At 29.2% G+C, this 19,394-nt stretch overlaps 1 protein-coding gene across 1 annotated transcript; it reads right to left on the reverse strand.

Moving 5' to 3' along the window:
• Positions 1–2,669: 2,669 nt before the first annotated feature.
• On the reverse strand, positions 2,670–7,593 carry LOC119607679 (equilibrative nucleoside transporter 1). The gene is made up of 6 exons (XM_037961743.1): positions 6,857–7,593; positions 4,208–4,511; positions 3,665–4,138; positions 3,513–3,598; positions 3,260–3,459; positions 2,670–3,204 (listed from the first exon to the last, which is right to left on the reverse strand). The coding sequence occupies exons 1-6, from the start codon at positions 7,181–7,183 to the stop codon at positions 3,093–3,095; spliced, it is 1,503 nt and encodes a 500-aa protein (XP_037817671.1). The 5' UTR covers positions 7,184–7,593; the 3' UTR covers positions 2,670–3,092.
• Positions 7,594–19,394: the final 11,801 nt, after the last annotated feature.

Consider the following 19,394-nt stretch of genomic DNA (forward strand, 5'->3'; position numbering starts at 1 on the left):
GAAAATAATCTTCAACTTAAATGTAGGGAATTTAATTCTTTATATAAATGGCATCAAAACACATGCGACGTTTAACAAGTGAGATATTCGTAGAAAAACAGATTTTTGTGACCTTTGACAGCCAATATCTCACTAAGCGCACATGATATTTATGGTGACTTTTAATACCTAATAAGAGTAAGGAGAAGCTACGAGCAAATTTTCATTTAGCTCTCTAAAATTCTGCAGCAAACCCCTTATTTTCCTGGACTAATTTCATTGATTAATTATATCTGTTTTATATGTCGTCATATCCCAAACATTTTTATATATTTTTTTCGGATATTTTGCACCGAACCGAAAATTTTATTAATAACTCACTCATATATGAAAATCGATGCAAAATAAACAAAAAAATCTATTTTTTGTGGTCCAAATATAAAATTGTTTGGGATTTGATGATATATTTTTTAAAATTCTCGTGTAAGCATTTAAGTGAATTTAATATAATGATAAGTTTCAACAGAATCTGCTCCGAAAGTGACTATTTTAGATAAAAATCAGATATAAAGAACTTTTTTGTGAAATGAATGTCGACTCTTTAAGGCTTACACAGAACTACTTCCGATTTTTAAAAGTCCGATCACAATTCATTGTACTCAACAGCGAATTAAAAATAATATGTAAATTTTTTCCTGTTTCAGTTCAATACAACGATCTAATTATTCTTTGCATAAATATGTATTTGTACCATTATAAAAAGTAAATTATGTATTGATATTGTTGGTGTTGTAAATATAGATGTTGTATAGTAATAATATTTGAAAAATAAAATATTCACCTAATAATTATTGATGTTATATGTTTGTTTTTTAGTATTAGACTGTGCCTTGATTTAGGAATCCTGTTTAAATTTTAAAAAAGTAAATCCATATTTGAAGTGTCATAAACCATAAATATCGTTCTATTTCTACGACTAAAACTTTTATTAACAAGTGTTTATAGATATTTATGTACCTCATTCCATCAAACCTTACACGTAAACATTAAACAAGTAAATAACTAAGTAAAATAAAAGTATCAATTTGGATATAAAAAGCAAAACATTATAGGAATAGATTCAATCAGTAATAACCGTATTTTATCGAAAATTGTCGGCCTTATTCATACGAAAACGTGCTGCTAACTTTCTGCTAACTTTTTTGTAAAGGAAAAATAGCAGCACGTTAATTAGCAGTTAGTTTTTATACCCACCATCAAAAAAGATGGGGGGTATATTGATTTTGTCATTCCGTTTGTAACACATAGAAATATTGGTCATAGACCCACAAAAGTATATATATTCTGGGTCCTCATTAAATTCTAAGACGATCTAGCCATGTCTGTCCGTCCGTCTGTCTGTCTGTCTGTTGAAAGCACGATAGAGTCCGAATGGAAAGAGCTAGAGGGTTGAAATTTCACATAAATATTTCTTATAGGTAAGGTTTGTTTGGTATTGAAAATGGGCAATATCGGTCCACGTTTTCGGATAGCCCCCATACAAGTGGCCCCTCGAAAAGCAGCTTTAACAGCCATAACTTGTTTAAAAATACGAATATAGCGATGAAATTCGACATAAGTAAGTTTCTTATGATCCAAAATCAATATGCGAAATTTTATGAGGATCGGTCCATAACTGACCCTACCCCCCATATAAGGTCCCCTTCAGAAAATGACTTTAACGCTCATTACTGGCTTAAAAATACTAGTATATAGATGAAATTCGACATAAGTAAGTTTCATACGAGTCAAAATCTATCTAAAAAATTTTATGAGGATCGGTCCATGATTGACCCTACCCCCCATATAAGGTCCCCTTCAGAAAATGACTGCAACGCTCATTAATGGTTTAAAAATACGAGTGTAGCGATGAAATTCGACACAAAAAAATTTAATACGAACCAAATTCTATCTACCAAATTATATGAGGATCGACCTATAATTGACCCTACCCCCCTATATATGGTCCCCTTCAGAAAATTACTTTAACGCTTATAACTGGCCTAAATATACGAGTATATAGATGAAATTCGACATAAGTAAGTTTCATTCGAGTCAAACGAGGTTTGATGGTGGGTATATAAGATTCGGCATAGCCGAATATAACACTCTTACTTGTTTATATTGAATAAGGTCCCGTGTGTTTAAATCATATATACATATGTATGTAGAAAATATGTATAGAACTTTGTAGTAAATACATATATAGTAAAAGTATGTATCATGTCAAAGAAAATCACCAAAAGAGAGATCAACAATTAAATAAGAACTTAAAAACTTTTTATAAACTATTTAATACGTTCCTAAATTATGCTTTCTTAAACACTATTAATTTAGTTTCGAATTGAACAACTTTTTTACGATATATTAATGTGTGTATGTATGTATTTGTAAAATTAGCTTTACCAAACAAACACCACCACATGAACGAAAATTCTAATCACTGATATAACAGACAAAATTTATAACTTTTAATCTTAAAATCACTATATCGGTATTAAATACATACATTGCAAAATAGTTAAAGTAAAATGTACTTTACAAATTTGATGTTGTGATTTAAAAATGAATAAACAAAAAATACCACACTTAAAAATCTATTTAAATATGTTTATAATATAAAAGGAAAGACGAAACAACTTAATTTGTTTGTAATTGTTTTCAATTAAAAAATTATTTCTTATTTATTAGCAATAAATGTTAAATGATAGTAAAATTACATAAAAAGTCTTAAAATCTAAATTTAATAAAACAAAATAAAAAACATAAAAAATCTACTACATTGAAATGAATAAAAAATATTAATGATTTATGATATGTATAGAGAACATGACAGAAAATTAACATTAAATGTCATTTAAAATGGCAATAAATCGTTGTTTAGTTTCATATTTAGACTCCATATGTTTAAAATCTCGAAGCCAATTGATCTAAATTAAAAAAAGGAAAGGTGATGATGCATATGTATTTTGTTGATAATATATAAAATTTTCCTAAGTAACAATTTAACTTTAACAGTAAGTTTTGAGAATAATCAAAGGCACCCTGGTACTGATGAACTTCATTTAATGGATTCAAAGCATTTGAACAAAAATCATGCTCAACATTGAACCTAAGGCTAAACCGCAACTAAGAGAAGCAGCCATAATCGAAGATGCCATTTCTTTTTCATGCTGCTTTACACATCTGTAAAATAATAATTTAAATTATTGCTTTTTTCTATCGCAACCAACATTCATACCTGGGAGCCATTATTAAAAGGATATTTGTTATATAGCCATTGCTTAGAGCAAAAGTTATCATCATTATAATAAATGCCACATCTGAATGTACAAGTGTCGGCATAAAATTGTGTAAATTTGTATTCGAACACAATAAAAATGGCACATAGAGCATACGCAACACCACCATCATTAGAACAGTATGAACGTTATTGCGAGGCTAGAAATAAAAAAGTTTTACCAATTTGACTTTCTAATCTCCAGTGAACTCACTCTTTCAAAAAGACCGCAAATAATACGACCGAAGTAGTCACCAGAATTGAAGAACAAATAATTGACAACAGGCATATAGTAAATATCTGAAAATAATTTATTTAGTATTTCTACCGTTTACAAAATTTAATAAAATTGTTATAAAAACTTACCGTTCCAAGCTTTCCCCTGACCGTAATTTTCCGATTGCATGAGTATTGTTACGGATGGATAAACAGAAAGTGTCGTAGTATAAAGTAAACAAATAGTTACAGCGTGGACATAAATTTTACTAAAAACTTCTTTAACATTCGGATCCAATGGTACGCCTCGATCTACCATACGACTATGAGTGGGATTATCGTAGACAATTTTAAACTTATCGCCGCCTTCTACATAATATTTGAAGAAATCGTTTCTTTCCAAAATGCCATAGCAAATTATGTTGATCAGGATAAGAACACTACCAATAATGAAATAAATAAATGCCGTTGCATTTGGGGCAGCCCCAAAAGTTAAAACGACCAGGAATGTTAGAGCTGTAAAAATACCACCCAAAGCTTGCCCACTAACCACAGCCGTCATGTATTCGGAGGGAAATAATCCAGCAATACCAAAAATACCACCAGACATGGTAGCAGAACAAACTTTATACAAAAAGATTTTGTTAATTCTTTAACTATTCACTTTTTTAATACATAACTAAGTGTACTCACTATTTATTATCACCACTGTAAAGAGTGTTATTAGAAAAAATTGTTCTTGCCATTTGTCCGTGTTTACTTCTACAAATGCTGTTGTTATTATAAATATAAAGAGTATTACAAGTAATGTTCCCAACATTTTCAAACGCAAAGGAACTTTTTGGCCATAGATCGCATTAAGTATTAGAAAAGTAGTGCCGGAAATGGAGGCGGTTAAAGTTAAATCACAGGCAAAACTTTTTTGCATTGGCGTCAGATCAGGATTCGTATCAGTAGTGTCATTTAAAGTGGTATTACGAAATTTGAACATCCAGTACTGTGTTTGAGAGGAAACAAATTCATTATTGAAAATTAATTTTTTTTAATTATGGTTAAAATTATAATGCATTTAATGAGTCATAAAAATATTTAAATGATTAATATTGTACTAAAATTTTGTAATAGTGAAATACTACTACTAATATTTTACTAATTTTTATTTCAGTTATTTTTATAATTGTGACCTGTACTTCGACTAAAGTGATTCGAGGGATATTAATCAGCACGAACGTAAATACCCTGCCTTGAGTAATGACATTTACTTCCCTCAATAAAAAGAAAATCCCAATATAAATATTCTTTCATTGCATTTTGTTTGACCCTTGCAATGACCCAGATTTTATACCGGTTACCAAAATTTATTTTCTACCGTAAAAAAACAAACTTTGAAAATAAATTTTTGATTACATATGGGCAATTCCATACGATTGTATGTGACATTCGTACGCCTTCAGAGTGGTATAGATTTTGTAAAATTAGGAGTACTTGAAAAACAATTTTGTCATTCTGTTCCATTTAAAGAATACTATATTTGCAAAAGGAATCATCCCATTCGGAACCTTGTTTTCCAAAATATGGATTAAAATATGACGATATCATACGTGACAAAAAACGAAAGTGTTTTTAAAGTACATGTAAATATTTACGAAAATCTGCGAATTCTGTAGGTGTATCTTTTTTGTTTTAATTTCTTACACTATGGGACATATTTTTCATTAGTAATCCATAATTTTTAAATAAAAAAAAATTTATATAATTTTATAATAAACATTTTTAAGTATCGTACGTGACATATCGTATGTGACAGATTTTCCCCTGATTTTTCTTTAGGTTATAAAATATATATTTTGGAAATATATGCATGCACACACTTCAACAAATCAAAAGGAGTAGGAAAGTGCAGTCGGACATGGCCGACCTATATACATGTTTAAGCAATTTATAGATAAAAATAAAAAACTGGAGTTATATGGCGACTAGGGTCAAATATGGACCGATCTTCATAAAATTTTGGGGTGTGATTTTAATTCATATAAAACTTATTTGTGCCAAATTCTATCATAATACTAGTGATTAGAGATGAGTTACGGACGTTTAAGTGTTTTTCTGAAATTTAACATTAAATGGAACTAGGCTCAAATGAGGTCCAATCGTTATGAAAATCGGCATTATGGTCTAGGCTTATAAACATTTTAGATCTGTCGATCTGTCTTCGTCTTTGGTGCTACAAAAGATCATATACCAAATTTTGTTGAAATATTTTCAAAAATGCAGAAGTTATAAGGGTTTTATTTTTTCAGTCGTGGTTTACCTTTTCATGGAATTGCCCATATGTATATCATATTTTTACTCGTTCTAAAAGAAGATAAAATTAAACTTGATCTAATTTTTAATACGTATTTGACAAAAATCAGGAAAATATATATTTTTTTTATATATGTATGAGTATGTACATATTTATTTATATGGAATCATTTCTAAATAACAATAGTTATTAAAACAATAGAAATGAAGAAAAAACCCAAGAAAACAAAACAAAATGATAAGAACAACAATTAAATAAATAAATGTATGAGAGGGAGATAGTATTATAATTTGGGTTAAGAAATCTATTTGATTATAAAAGAAGTTGGACAAGTACTATTTAAATCATTCGCAGTTAAACAATTATGTACATATGTATGTATATTTTTGCTTTTTTCATAAAAAATATGTTTGAGTACATAAAACTTCAGGCTCAGATGATCTATACGAATTATAAAAAAAGGTTTCTATTAAAAGTGCAGATCTTCTTACTAGGTCAAATGAAATGTTTTCTAAATATTAAACAATTGGAGATAGTGCAAATATTATGACAAATTCATTTATACATGCATCAGAAAAATAACAAAGAATATAAGTAACAATGAAAAAAGAATTTGAATTTAATGAACTGCAATTGATAGTGTAGTGTAATATTTAGCCTCATTATGCGAAAACAAAAAAATATAAAGCGTAAACAAATATATGTACTATGTATGTAATTAATTCATCTTGAACAATGCAAATAATAATCTCTTTGGATTTTAAGATTATAATAAAATATTTTGTTGGCCGACAATTAAATAAATAATGTTTGTAGTAGGTACATAGGGGCATAACTTTTTAATAAATTTTTTAATATTTCAAATTCGGAGAGATTTTTGTTCCAAAATAAACTAAATAAAATTTCTTTGAACATTATTAAAAGAAGCTTATTTTGGTTATACCCGTAATACCTATAGTATATGTATATTACATGATGAAAATACTAATAAAATTAAAATGATAGGTTTAATGTTTTGATATGATTTAAGTACTTACATCTTCTGCCGTTATAAAAAAGTTCCATGGTGTCATAGTTGCAATACCCAGTAAATAAAATACAACGTAAGTATAATTCCAACGATCAGCAGGTGCATCTGAGATCTGAATATGACTTTGCAATTCAATATTGTGGAAGTCATCATCAAAAGTACGATTGGGAAGAGTGGCGGGCATAAAGTTATCATTGTCATGCTGTGATTGTCCATCTATGAAACCGCCCGCATAAACATCGTCTGTGTCTTCTTCATCTTCTGCAGCGAACTGCCGCACATTGCTGACCAATGGCTCACGATCATCGTTACTGATTGTATCATACTTGAGCATTATATTCCAATGCCTTTTTCAACGGTACAACGTCCAATGAACACTTTTTTGTTCAACTTAATAAAAATTTCATTTGTTTTATAAAATAGTTGTAATCCTTTGTTTTTGTAATAATATTTTGCGTCGTTAATAAATTTTACGTCATATGTTTGTTTGTTTTTGTTGTACGCCCCGTATAAATTATTTTTCTTAATATCACTTCTCTTATCACGTTTGTTTTTAAAACAATTTGTATTCTTTCGATTTCAATTAACATTAATGTGGCATTAAATTTGATTAATAATTTCACTTTCGCACTTGTTTAAATAAAATAAATATCAATTTAATGAATGCACTTCCTCCACAAACAAAAAAAAAACACAGGACAGCCTGTCCGAACGAACTTTATTACAAAACAGCTGAAGAAGAATGAAAAGAAAAACAATAACAAAAACAACCACTTGCATACAAAGAACAACGCCGATCAAATTTCTTGACGGCGGCTGACCGTAAGTGTCAAAGGCGATGTGGTTTGTTTCATTTGTTTCATCCCAAAAAAGTATGCTGCTAAAAACTAAAAATTATGCTATAAAAATTCTGGATAAAAATAATTTTATGGATCAGTAAAATTTGATTATCCAGATGTGGGTATTTGTAACCAATAATTTTTAAATAAATTGTTCGATATTATTAATTTTGTTCTCAAATTAATGGTCATGTGTTCTAGCTTGACAATTTATGAGAAAAAATATTATTGTTTTAAAATAAAGATAATTAATTTATAAATAATAATAATAATTAAAATCTATTTGTTAAATTTTATGAGTTTCGGTCGATAGTTGGCCCAATCCCCCATATAAAGTCCCCATCAAAAAATGACTATAACGCTCATAACTTTACTGCCAGTAAAAGAACAAAATACACTATAAATAAGTTTTATCGGAACTAAAATCTCTCTGTCAAATTTTATAATGATCGGTCTATAATTGAACCTACCTCACGAGGAATAAAATATAAAAGTCAGAAAATTGGTGGGTGATAGGACTCTTTATTAACATTTTCGGAATTAGCACACCAAATAAAACTGATATTCGTAAAAATTATTTTAAAAATTTTTTTCGTTGGCCTGTGCAATTAGTTATTCACCCCAAAAGTAAATAGTATTACTTTCATGCTTACCCGGTAAGTAAAATTTTTGATGGGAAGCTGACGATATAATAAATATATAATTAAAAGGCAATTCTCTATCTAATCTATCTTTTTACCAAAAATTTGTTTTATAATTTCGCACACATGTAAAAAAGTAACACATACTCAACTAAAAAAATTAAAATTGCTTTTTGAATGAAAAGTGGTTAATTGTTATCAAAATCACCCCTCTTCATTTCACATGTTTTTTTAAAGTGGCAGTGATTATTTCTCAGAAATTTCTTTTGGCAGAAAATAAAAATCGTGGTAAATAAAAAAAATAAATTTGTCAAAAGTACGGAGATGTCAAAATTGCCTAGGCCATTAAAATTTATTTCTATAATTCTAAAATATTGCTCTGGTTTTTTATTTTTTAACCAAAAAATTATGCTGTGCTTTTTTATTTTTTCATCCTAAAAGTATGATGTGCTTTTTTCATCCTAAAAGTATGCTACAGCTAGTTAGATAAACCGGTACAATTTTTATAGGACAAAGTTACTATAATTCTATATAGAAATTTAAGTTATAGGAAACAGAAAAACGATTATAGTAATATAGTACAATTTAAATTACATATACTGTAGATAAAATAAATTTATAAATTTGGTATAAATTATATACTACAAATTTTAAATAATTGTAGGTTTTTAAAGCACTGAGATGAACTAAAAACAACATATGAATAATATTGTGCAGTTACAAAAATAAATTTAACTACTTTACGTTTGGTGTTGGTCTGTTACTAAGTAGTAGTGTATATAAAATTACTTAAAAAGTGTATCTTATATACCCTTCTCTATAATAAGTATAGAAGATTAATTTTATAAAATTTCAGGATTTTGCTGATTTTAAACGGAAAACTTTTCGAAAGCTTGTTTAAAAGAATTATTGAAGATTTGGATTCCGAAGATATCTGGGATATCTTCAGAAAATTGATTTCAACAGACGGACATGGCTTAATCGAATCCGCTATCTATAAGGATCCAGAATATATGTACATACATATGTATATACTTTATAGGGTCGGAAGATTATATTGTGGAAATTACAAAAGGAATGACCCTTCGCTCGCCTTCTTAGCAATTTTTGGAGGAATTATTTAAAAAAAGTTTATATTTTTCTTAAAAAAATCGTGTCATTGCATCGATTTTTTGGTTAAATAAGCTAGCAAACACACATCAGACATTCTAATTTTGAATGTATTCTGATGGAAAATGTATATAAGTTACATATATTGTACCCATTTAACCCCATGTCTATATTAGACAAATATTTATCACGGCACTTGACAAAATGTCGGCAGAAAAATTGTCAGTTTTTTGTTTAGGTTAATGCATAGGGGTAAATAATGCTGATTTTATCACGACAACTCAAAGATAATTTTATTGAAATAATTCTATATTTTATAAAAAAATTAAATGCAAATTTTGTAAATAAACACTAATTTCACTAAAACGTATGTTAAAAATCAATTTTAATTGCACAAAAACAAAATTCTAAACAAATTTTACAATAAAATGACGTTTGTTATCAAGACAACGTTGTCTAAACAATTGTTTAGACAACATTGTCATAACGATGCTATAACGCTAATAAATGCCGTCTGTAGCTGCTAATTTTTTATCATGATAACAATTTGATGCTTAGCATAACAAAAGTGCAGGATTTTTGTTTATTATCTTATTTTATGTCGTTTTAAAGTGGTTGTTGAATTTGATTAATTAAGACAAAGTTTATTTGAAGTAGTGCAGCCACAAACCTCTTTAACGAGTTTGGTACTACTTTTATGGACAGCACTTGCTCGAATTATTTACTTTCTAAAAGTATGCTGTGGTTACATGTTCTAACTATATAAAATTATTAACATACTTTAACTACTTGTCGCTTGATGTCAGGTAAGTGCTTCAAATACAAACTAAACTTCTTTGTTGATTTCATGAAAATGTTTGACGACAAAGAAACGTAAAAGCGACTAGGGACAGTGTAGAGTGCGCACAAGGTTTACATGGACACACAGACGGACAGACTGGCAGATGGACATAGCTTAATCGACTCAGAAAGTGATTCTGAGCCGATTTGTACATTTTAAGGTGGGTGTAGGGACAATATTTTTTGTGTTACAAACATCAGCTCAAACGATTAATACTTTCCCCACTATAGTGTTGTAGGGTATAAATAATTCCGATATAACGAATTTTTCGATTTAACGAAAGGGTATACATTTTTTTTGGCGAAAAAAATACATATGTTTTAGCAAAACTCTGAATTTTTGTTTTTAAAACGACACACAGTGGGAAATAATTCAGTAAATTTACAACAGTTAGTCCGTTATGAGTGAAATTTCATATGCGAAAATTAAGATTTGAACTTCGACTTCTTCGGTCTACTTTCTTGTATGTACAATTTTCAAAACTATCCCGTTTCTTCGTTTATGACCCAATTTCAAAAATATACAAAAACACATACATATGTATATGAAAGCGGATTTCGGATAGTAGCTCTAAATTATATCTTATCGCTCAGCAGATATTCACATTTGAAAATGAAAATTTCTTTATTTTGGATTAACGAAATTTTTATTTAAAATCGCTTATGTTTAGTGTTGTCCATTCGTGAGCTGGACAGTTTTCAAGAAAATATCCTTATATATATGTATATACACTTTTCATGTTGAATTCAAAATTTTACCCAGCTTCAAAAAAGGCCCTTTGTAGTTTTTTTCTTAAACAAAATACATATAGAATATGTGGTATCCGTTGAGAGGTTTTTTGAAGTCGCATCTAACGCTGTACAAAATTTGCTAAATTGTTCATAAATTTTATTTATATTAATGAAAAACCTAAAAATTTAAATTTTTTTTGAATATGACAATTATAAGGAGACGGTTATTTATGATTAACACATCATTGGACGCGGCTTTAAAATCCCTTTCAAATGATACCGCATATTTTATATATTGTTTCAAAATAAAACTAAAATTTAAAAAAATAATTCAAAAGTACCTTTTTTAAATTTGGTCCAGCTCACGAACGGCCATAACTAGACTCAAAATATTTTGGGAATCATCATTAAACAAGTCAAGGTAAATTTTGAGAGGGGTAACAAAAACACGTTGCTTTCCAAATTTGTCTATCCAAAACTCATGTCTAACCGAAATCTTTGAGACAATGAAACTCCTAATGGACCCTCATTTCCCTCCCGGTATATCGAATAATATAGATGAAACGATATTGGAGAAAATAGTTATCACATTTGAAATGTTTAAAGGGACAATCAAGAGCTTTGCTCCCTATTAAGCTGCAGGGCCGGATGGCAATTTGTCGCCACTTTTCCAGATGGAGGCAGGACTGGTTTCCGTACATCTGTCACAGATATAAGCTGGTATTTCGCTGTATACCACAGGGCGGAATTGTCACCTTTACTCTGGGTTACCACGATTAATAAACTCCTAAGGACCCTAACCGAGAAAGGACTTACACTTGTCTGCTATGCAGACGACGTCGTAATACTTTTAAGGGAAAATATGAAAATTACTTGTGTGGGTTACCACGATTAATAAACTCCTAAGGACCCTAACCGAGAAAGGACTTACACTTGTCTGCTATGCAGACGACGTCGTAATACTTTTAAGGGAAAATATGAAAATTACTTGTGTGGAAGAGCTGAGGAGGCTCTTAATACGATCTTGAGCTGGGCTCAACCGCGAGGACCCAATGTTAACCAGGCAAAGAGGGAAATCTGTGTTTTCACAAGAAAGACAAAAATTTCTACTTATACTGAACCCTGCTTCCTGGACAAGAAGACAAAGTTAAGTACTTAGGTGTAATCCTTGACAGGAAATTAAAATGGAGACACCACATAGAGGATAGGATCAACAAAGCACGTCGGTGCTGCGCGATATGTAGAAGAACTATGAAATGGGCTCTTAGCCTTACTATGACAAATTGGCTTTATAAAAGTGTAATTAGACCAATTCTAGCTTATGCTTTAATAATCTGTTGGACTGCTTTGGAAAATAGTGTAATATAAAACTTCTACAGGGAGTTCAGCATACATGTTGCTTGTGTATAAGTGGTGCCATGTGTACTACTTCAACCAAGACTCTGGAAACGTTGCTAGATATTCCACCCATTGAATCATATTTAAGATATGAGGCGGCGCTTACAGCCGAACGGGACTTTACTTTAGGCGAACTGGCCAAAAGCGGTTATAGGAGACGTCATCAATGTATACTGGACACATTGGAAGGTTATACACAATCATCGGACGTGTATGATCGCATACCAGACACAGAATATATCGGAAATTTTGAAACGCTGATCCCAGATAGAATGTCTTGGTCAAGCGGAACATTAGGACAAATACCAGTAGGAATCCGTTGCTACACGGATGGCTTTAAATTGGGGGACAAAGGGGGACAAAGTAAATTGGATTAGAATAAATATGACGCCACAAGGATTAATACATATATTTACAGACAGCCAGAAGGATTACAAGCACATCTATACAAAATTGGCCGTGCGGATTTAGGATTTAGTATGTAGGGCATGTGTAGAGGACAGTGAAACTCTGGAGCATCTTCTTTGCCACAGTCAGCCATTCGTCGAAGTAAGATCCAAGTATCTTGGAAGTGCTGTTATTCCGGAAATAACATTCCTTTTTGAAAATTTTGGTTTGAAAATTCTTAGGAATTACGTCCAAGGTTTCTGAACATTGAAAAATAATACATTCAGTGAGCAATTTCTTCGGATTTGATGTAGTATACATTCTCCTATCAACCTAACCTAACCTTGTATGCATATTTCCAATACATATTTTAATTTATTTTAAACATTTATGAACTGGAAATGAACATTATTCAAATTTTTTTTCCTTACTTTTAAATAATATTTTTTTATAAAAAAAGGAATAATTCCTGTCCAATATTTATTACAATAGCTACTTGTTTTTTAAAATGCACATCCAATTCCACGCCAATTGCCATCATCGTAGTTTTTATTGACATGTGAAAGTGATGAGAAGAAGTTATATTGTAATAATTTTAAGTGAAAATACAAAAACAAGAAAACTTTAAAAAGTAAATATAAAAATAAAAGAATGATAAAATATTATAAACCGTTCACTAACTTATAGTCATTTTTACTCTACCCCATTTTTAAAGTTTTTTTTTTTTGTTTATTGTTGAACGTACTCAATAATAAAAATGCCATTGTTTGGTGAGTGTGTTGTTTATGTGAATTGCAGCAACTCAATTTTGAAATTGCAATCGATTAAGTTGATTGTTGATTTTACAGGTGACTCTTGGTTAAGGAGACCAACTTACATAATTGCTAAATGAGAAAATATTTTTGTAAAGCAAGAGAAAGGTTTTAGAAACTAAAAATATGTATGTATATATGTTAGCTTCCGTAATAGGATTATTTTAATACATAGTTGTAGTAGTTATTTCTACCACATTTCCAATTGGTCTGGCCACATTACACTATAAAGAATTCCTGTGTGAAATGACATACAACTCACACCCATATCTAGATTTTAACGTATATTTATATGTGTGTGGAAAACCATTATTCTTATTTTTCATGTAGTCATTGTGTCAACCAACTGTTTTCTAGTATCAGGGATAAGAAAAAGTGATAAATAAACACCAACCAGCATAGAAATGTCAATAATCTAAGTAAATGAAAATTTAGTATGTGTATTAGAATTAGGGCGGTCAATTCCTAGACACTAGCTGTATAAAATAAAAGTTTTTCGAAATCTTTTTAAATACCAAACTGCTGGAAATCATGGGGTCTGAAGAAAATTAATTTCAAGAAATATACGATTGATGTACCGACAGATATATGGACTTCTACATGAATTCAAAACATTTCTACTTTATAGATAGGATTGCTAAATTAAATTCATATTATGTATGTATGTATAACATTTTTACTAAGAGGTAGAACAAATAATTAAATATTGTACAGTGTGTAAATTGTTGCCCTTTTAGTAATACCGTGATCTTGGGATTTATGAAAACCATCACTAGATTGGCTTCCCTATTAAGAATGTAGTTAAAGGTGACTGAGTGAGTGAATGAACGAATGAATGTGTATTTGACTGTATCTATGTAAACAATATTTTTATATGAAATGCACTTTACTTGATTAATTTTCAATATTTGCCAAACGTATTTACAAATAACAATTCAAATTACTCCTATAACTTACACACTCCTCTCTCCTGCTGGTTTTTCTAATTCAAAGAATAAGAGAAGTTATGTGAGTAAATTTGTTGGAGATTTCATAAAAGTATATAATATCTTAAGACTATTTACAATATTGTTGCAACACATTTTGAATAATAGAATTTGTGGTTTTTGGCAACATCTGAATTACAAAAAAAATAAATAAGTGGAAGAACACAAATTTACAACACATATGGACGTATGACTTTATATTCTTTCGATTTTGGTTTAAATATTATGTCGAATACTTTTTTTGGCTTTTCACAAAATCTACGAATTTAATCAACAACAGCTGTCGGCACACATATAATTTATGTTTGTACTTTTACCACAGCAGGCTAAAAAGAGAAAAATTAAAAAAAGTACATTAGAGGAGTTTCCAATTACTACAAACAGGAGAGGGAGTAACAAAAGTTCGATATGTTTATATTGGTTGGTTAAGACTATCATCCTAAGGACGAAAAACAATTCTACATTTTCTTTATTCCTTATTGAAAAAATATAAAAATGTGGAAAAAATTGCACAAAAACCTCAAAACCGCAACAAACACAAATTTTCTTGCAAAACAATTTCAATGTTTGTCCTTCTGGAATATGGATGACTCTTTATATAGATTTTTTTCTTCAAAAATGGCCAAATAAAAACGAAAAAAAGTAAAATTGTGAAATAAATACAAATCAACAACATGATTCTTTAGTAAAACTTATATTAGATGGCTACATAAATTGTTTAACAAATGAAGCTGAATAAGCTGAAGTTTCACACTCCTACGATCTTTAACCATGACTGGCGTTTGGTTAGTAACTGAAATTATTTTTAACGGATGTTAATAATACATATGCCTAATACACAACTCAATTAAAACAAAACGAAGTGTACGTTTTTATTTAAAACGGAAACAAAATAAACATGGCCGCTCTTATGGAATTCCTTGTTTGACTGTGCCTGTTAATTTGTATTTCTATTCTTTTGAAAAACATTCATGGACAAAAGTGAGTATGAATGCACATACTCTAGTATGATCCTTTTGTAAGGATTCCTTTGTATTTCAAAATTTATATGGGTCGGATGTTTGATTTGAATTTCTAAAGCTGTTTTAAATATTATCTTGCTTTTGCTACCATTGCCACAACCACTACCGCTTCAGCTTTTATTATTTTTTCCTTATTCCTGTCGCTATTCCTGCACTCTTTGATTGTCGACAATATGTAGTGTACTACAACTGGTTGGTCATTTTTGTTATTGTCCTTCGATATATCAGAGATAACCAAAGTTGAAAAGAAGTATAGATTTAAAAAATATATATGTATGCAAAAACTTTGGAACGGAAAACAGTATGTAAAAATGATAGGACATGTAAGCATTTGTATGTGTTTAAAAAGAATACTACAGAAAGTCACACAAATAAAAATGTGTACTCGTAAAAAAGCTTTATTTGTTAGCGGAAAGCAAACTTTATACTTACTATAAAAAAAAAAAATACATACTTGGAAATTTTACAAATATTTTAGATATAGTTTTTTGAATTGGTGAAAGGTGAATTAGATACATATTTTTTTGATGAGGGTTCTGTTTTTCGATTAACAATAATTGTTTTCTTTGCATTGAAGAATTTCCAACTAAGAATTAGTCTTTACATGTTAGTATTACTACCACCTAACTTGTTTACAATATGAGTAGTAAGGAATCTCGCATTAATAAAGAATGTATGGATAGCATCAATTACATAGTACATATGCAGGAGCAATTGTAGTATCATACATAAGCAAGTACCGGATCAAAGTTTGGAATACTACGGTTTCATATGTAACCCTAATATACAAGTTATATTTATTTATAATACAGATGGTCTAAAACATGTATATTAGGGTCATAACTTTCCATTATTTTAATATTATGGGAAGTCACGCCCACTACTGTTGGTCTACCTATTTTGGTTCTAAATAGTGCAATGGATGCCATGTTACTCATTTCAGTTCAGAAGATTTTTTTTGCCAAAATGATTCGTTAACACGATTTTTATTATGTTACATCAGATCCAAAGAAATACATATTATTTACTAGAGTCTCTGGGCTGAATCGAACCTATGACCTCTGTACTGACCTAACCTAATGAGGCATCGATATTGAATTATATTACAAAATCGATTTTAATTCGAAATCTATAACGATTAGACTAGTTGGCTTTTGCGCTATATTGGACCTAGAATCAATCTACAGACCAATTTGTTTTTTTTATAATATTTCATTACCATTAATTGATGGTATATCGATTTGTTTATATTAGGAGGGTTTTAGAGAATCAAATATCCAACGATATTCATTTCTGAGGGTTAATGTAAAACTTTTATGTGCAAAATGTTATCACTACTTATCGATTATATGAACCGATTTTAACTAAAGACCAATAACTTGATTCTAAGGACAGACATGTCTTAGGACCATCATTTTTGGGCATTATAAATATCAGCATAAGCGAGTATTTTAAAAGTACATTCCTCCCCACTGTATGCCTTGCACATTTTTACATAAACTGTTCATTTAATGTATGTATGTGTAAGGATATTTGAGTTGTCTATTAGAATTTGGTTGTATGTAAGTCTGTTTTCTGGTCGTTGTTGTTATTTTCTATTGTGTTTACGTAGCATAAGCATAAATCACTTGTAACCGAACAACAACAAAAACTCCGAAAGCAATAGGAACAACAATAATAGGGACAGAAATGAAATCCATACATACATAGTGGTACTTAAGGCCTCAACTTAACAATATGTAAAATACTTGTACTCATAAGAGACATACATACATACATACATACATACATACATACATACATACATACAGACATACATACATACATACATACATACATACATACATACATACATACATACATACATACATACATACATACATACATACATACATACATACATACATACATACATACATACATACATACATACATACATACATACATACATACATACATACATACATACATACATACATACATACATACATACATACATACATACATACATACATAGGAGCATATTTCTATGTATATGCAAAAAAATGCTGGCTAAAGTGATAAAAAAACATACATGAAGAAAGCTGAAAATAATGTGTCCTTTCCAAAATCTTGTATGTCTCTTCTTTTTTGGAAACCATTGTGTATGGCATCATCCTCTGGCATTTGAGTGCCGTTGTAAGAGTAGGAATATGTATGAATGTATTTGTCCTATCTACTGGACAATTGGTTTCGTGGACATTTTTACAGTTTGGTTATTGTTCATTCGTTCATCTTGTAGTATTTTTTTACATTTATTTATTGTGGTTATGGCTTCCTTTTGACAAATGAAAACTTTTGCATTTCGTTTTTTTTTCCATTTCTATTTAAAAAAAGATTTTTAGTAAAAACTTTAGTTTTGTTCTTTTTAAAGAATTTATTTTTGTAAATCTAAAATTATTCACTATTGTGTTGAAGCAGCATTTTTTTTTGTAAATATTTCTTAATTTAAATTGGTTGATTATTTTAATTAAAGTAAAACATTTTAACTTATTTACTTTAATGAAAGAGTTATGAAATTAAAAAAAGTGTATTTCACAACTACACACTAAACATCCAATTTGTATTAAAAATACTGTTTTACAAAATTAAAGGATATTTTATTTAAAACCCGATTTTTTATTTAAAGCATTAAAAAATATTGTTCTCACTTAAAATCCAATTTTTTATATCAAAAAACTGATTTTTCACTTAATTATTAAAAAATAATGATTTTCAACCAAAAACCAGCTCGTTAAAAAAATATATGTACTCTCATATGAAAATAGATAAATTTTTCATTTAAATGTTTTATTAAAAACTATTATTAAAAATCAATTTTCCTTAAAATAATGATACATTTTCTTTGTTGTTAAATTGTATTCACATTTGTAATGCATTGATGCGTTAAGTTTTTATAAACAATTGTCTTATCCTTATGTTTTCAAAATTTAATGCATAAATTGTAAAAATTACAACATTAAGTTGTTCAGCAAAAAAAAAAAAAAAAAAAAATAATAGACATTTAAGAAAATATAAAACTATAAAAAATGATTATGTATAGAAATACTTGCACATGTAAGGAAAAGCAACATTTTATGTTTTTTTAACAAATGGGAATATTTTGCAGCAGCAGCAGATTTATGACTTTAGGAAAAAAAAATAACTAAAAATCCTTTCGTAAAGGTCCAAAAAATATTTTAGCCAAAAATATAACGAAAATTGCAGAGGAATTCGTTAACATGAAGCATCTTATCGCTTAAAAACGGAGTAATATAAGAATAATTCATTTGAAGGAGGTTTATTTTTTATGTTTGTTTTTTAACTGCTTTATGGTAATTGAATTAGAAAAAGTGGTCGTATATATGCCATATTTGCTGTAACTAATATGGCAAAAAAAAAAAAAAACTGCAAAAAACTTAAACTGGTAATGTACGAAAAAAGGAAACAGTTTTTAAATTTTGTTAAATATAATATTTTGCAGAACATCGAAATATTATAAAAAAAAATAAAATACGTTGCATTATTTATTTCTTACTTTAGAAAAAACTTTCGTTTTCAGATAAAACCAGATTATTATGAACCAAAATGAAAATGGAAATACCTATTATAGAGTGCAGAACAAATGTGAAAATGTTCCAAAAACAAAATATTCTTAACGAGTGCAAATAATAACCAAAAGGTTTATGGGGTTAAATTTATGCACCATTATGTTGCTCCTGCTGTCTGGCACTAATGTTGCTGCTCTCCTAACATCCAT

This window comes from Lucilia sericata, unplaced genomic scaffold (genome assembly GCF_015586225.1).
Source record: "Lucilia sericata isolate MDLA Ls3-8-SP2 unplaced genomic scaffold, ASM1558622v1 Contig000019F_arrow, whole genome shotgun sequence".
Lineage (NCBI taxonomy): Eukaryota > Metazoa > Arthropoda > Insecta > Diptera > Calliphoridae > Lucilia > Lucilia sericata.

Coding starts and splice junctions, on each gene's coding strand:
- LOC119607679 (XM_037961743.1), bottom strand. CDS start 7,183: ATGCTCAAGTATGATACAATCAGTAACGATGATCGTGAGCCATTGGTC. Junction 4,512..6,856: donor TTTTTATAACGGCAGAAGAT/GTAAGTACTTAA, acceptor TCTCAAACACAG/TACTGGATGTTCAAATTTCG. Junction 4,139..4,207: donor TACAGTGGTGATAATAAATA/GTGAGTACACTT, acceptor TTTTGTATAAAG/TTTGTTCTGCTACCATGTCT.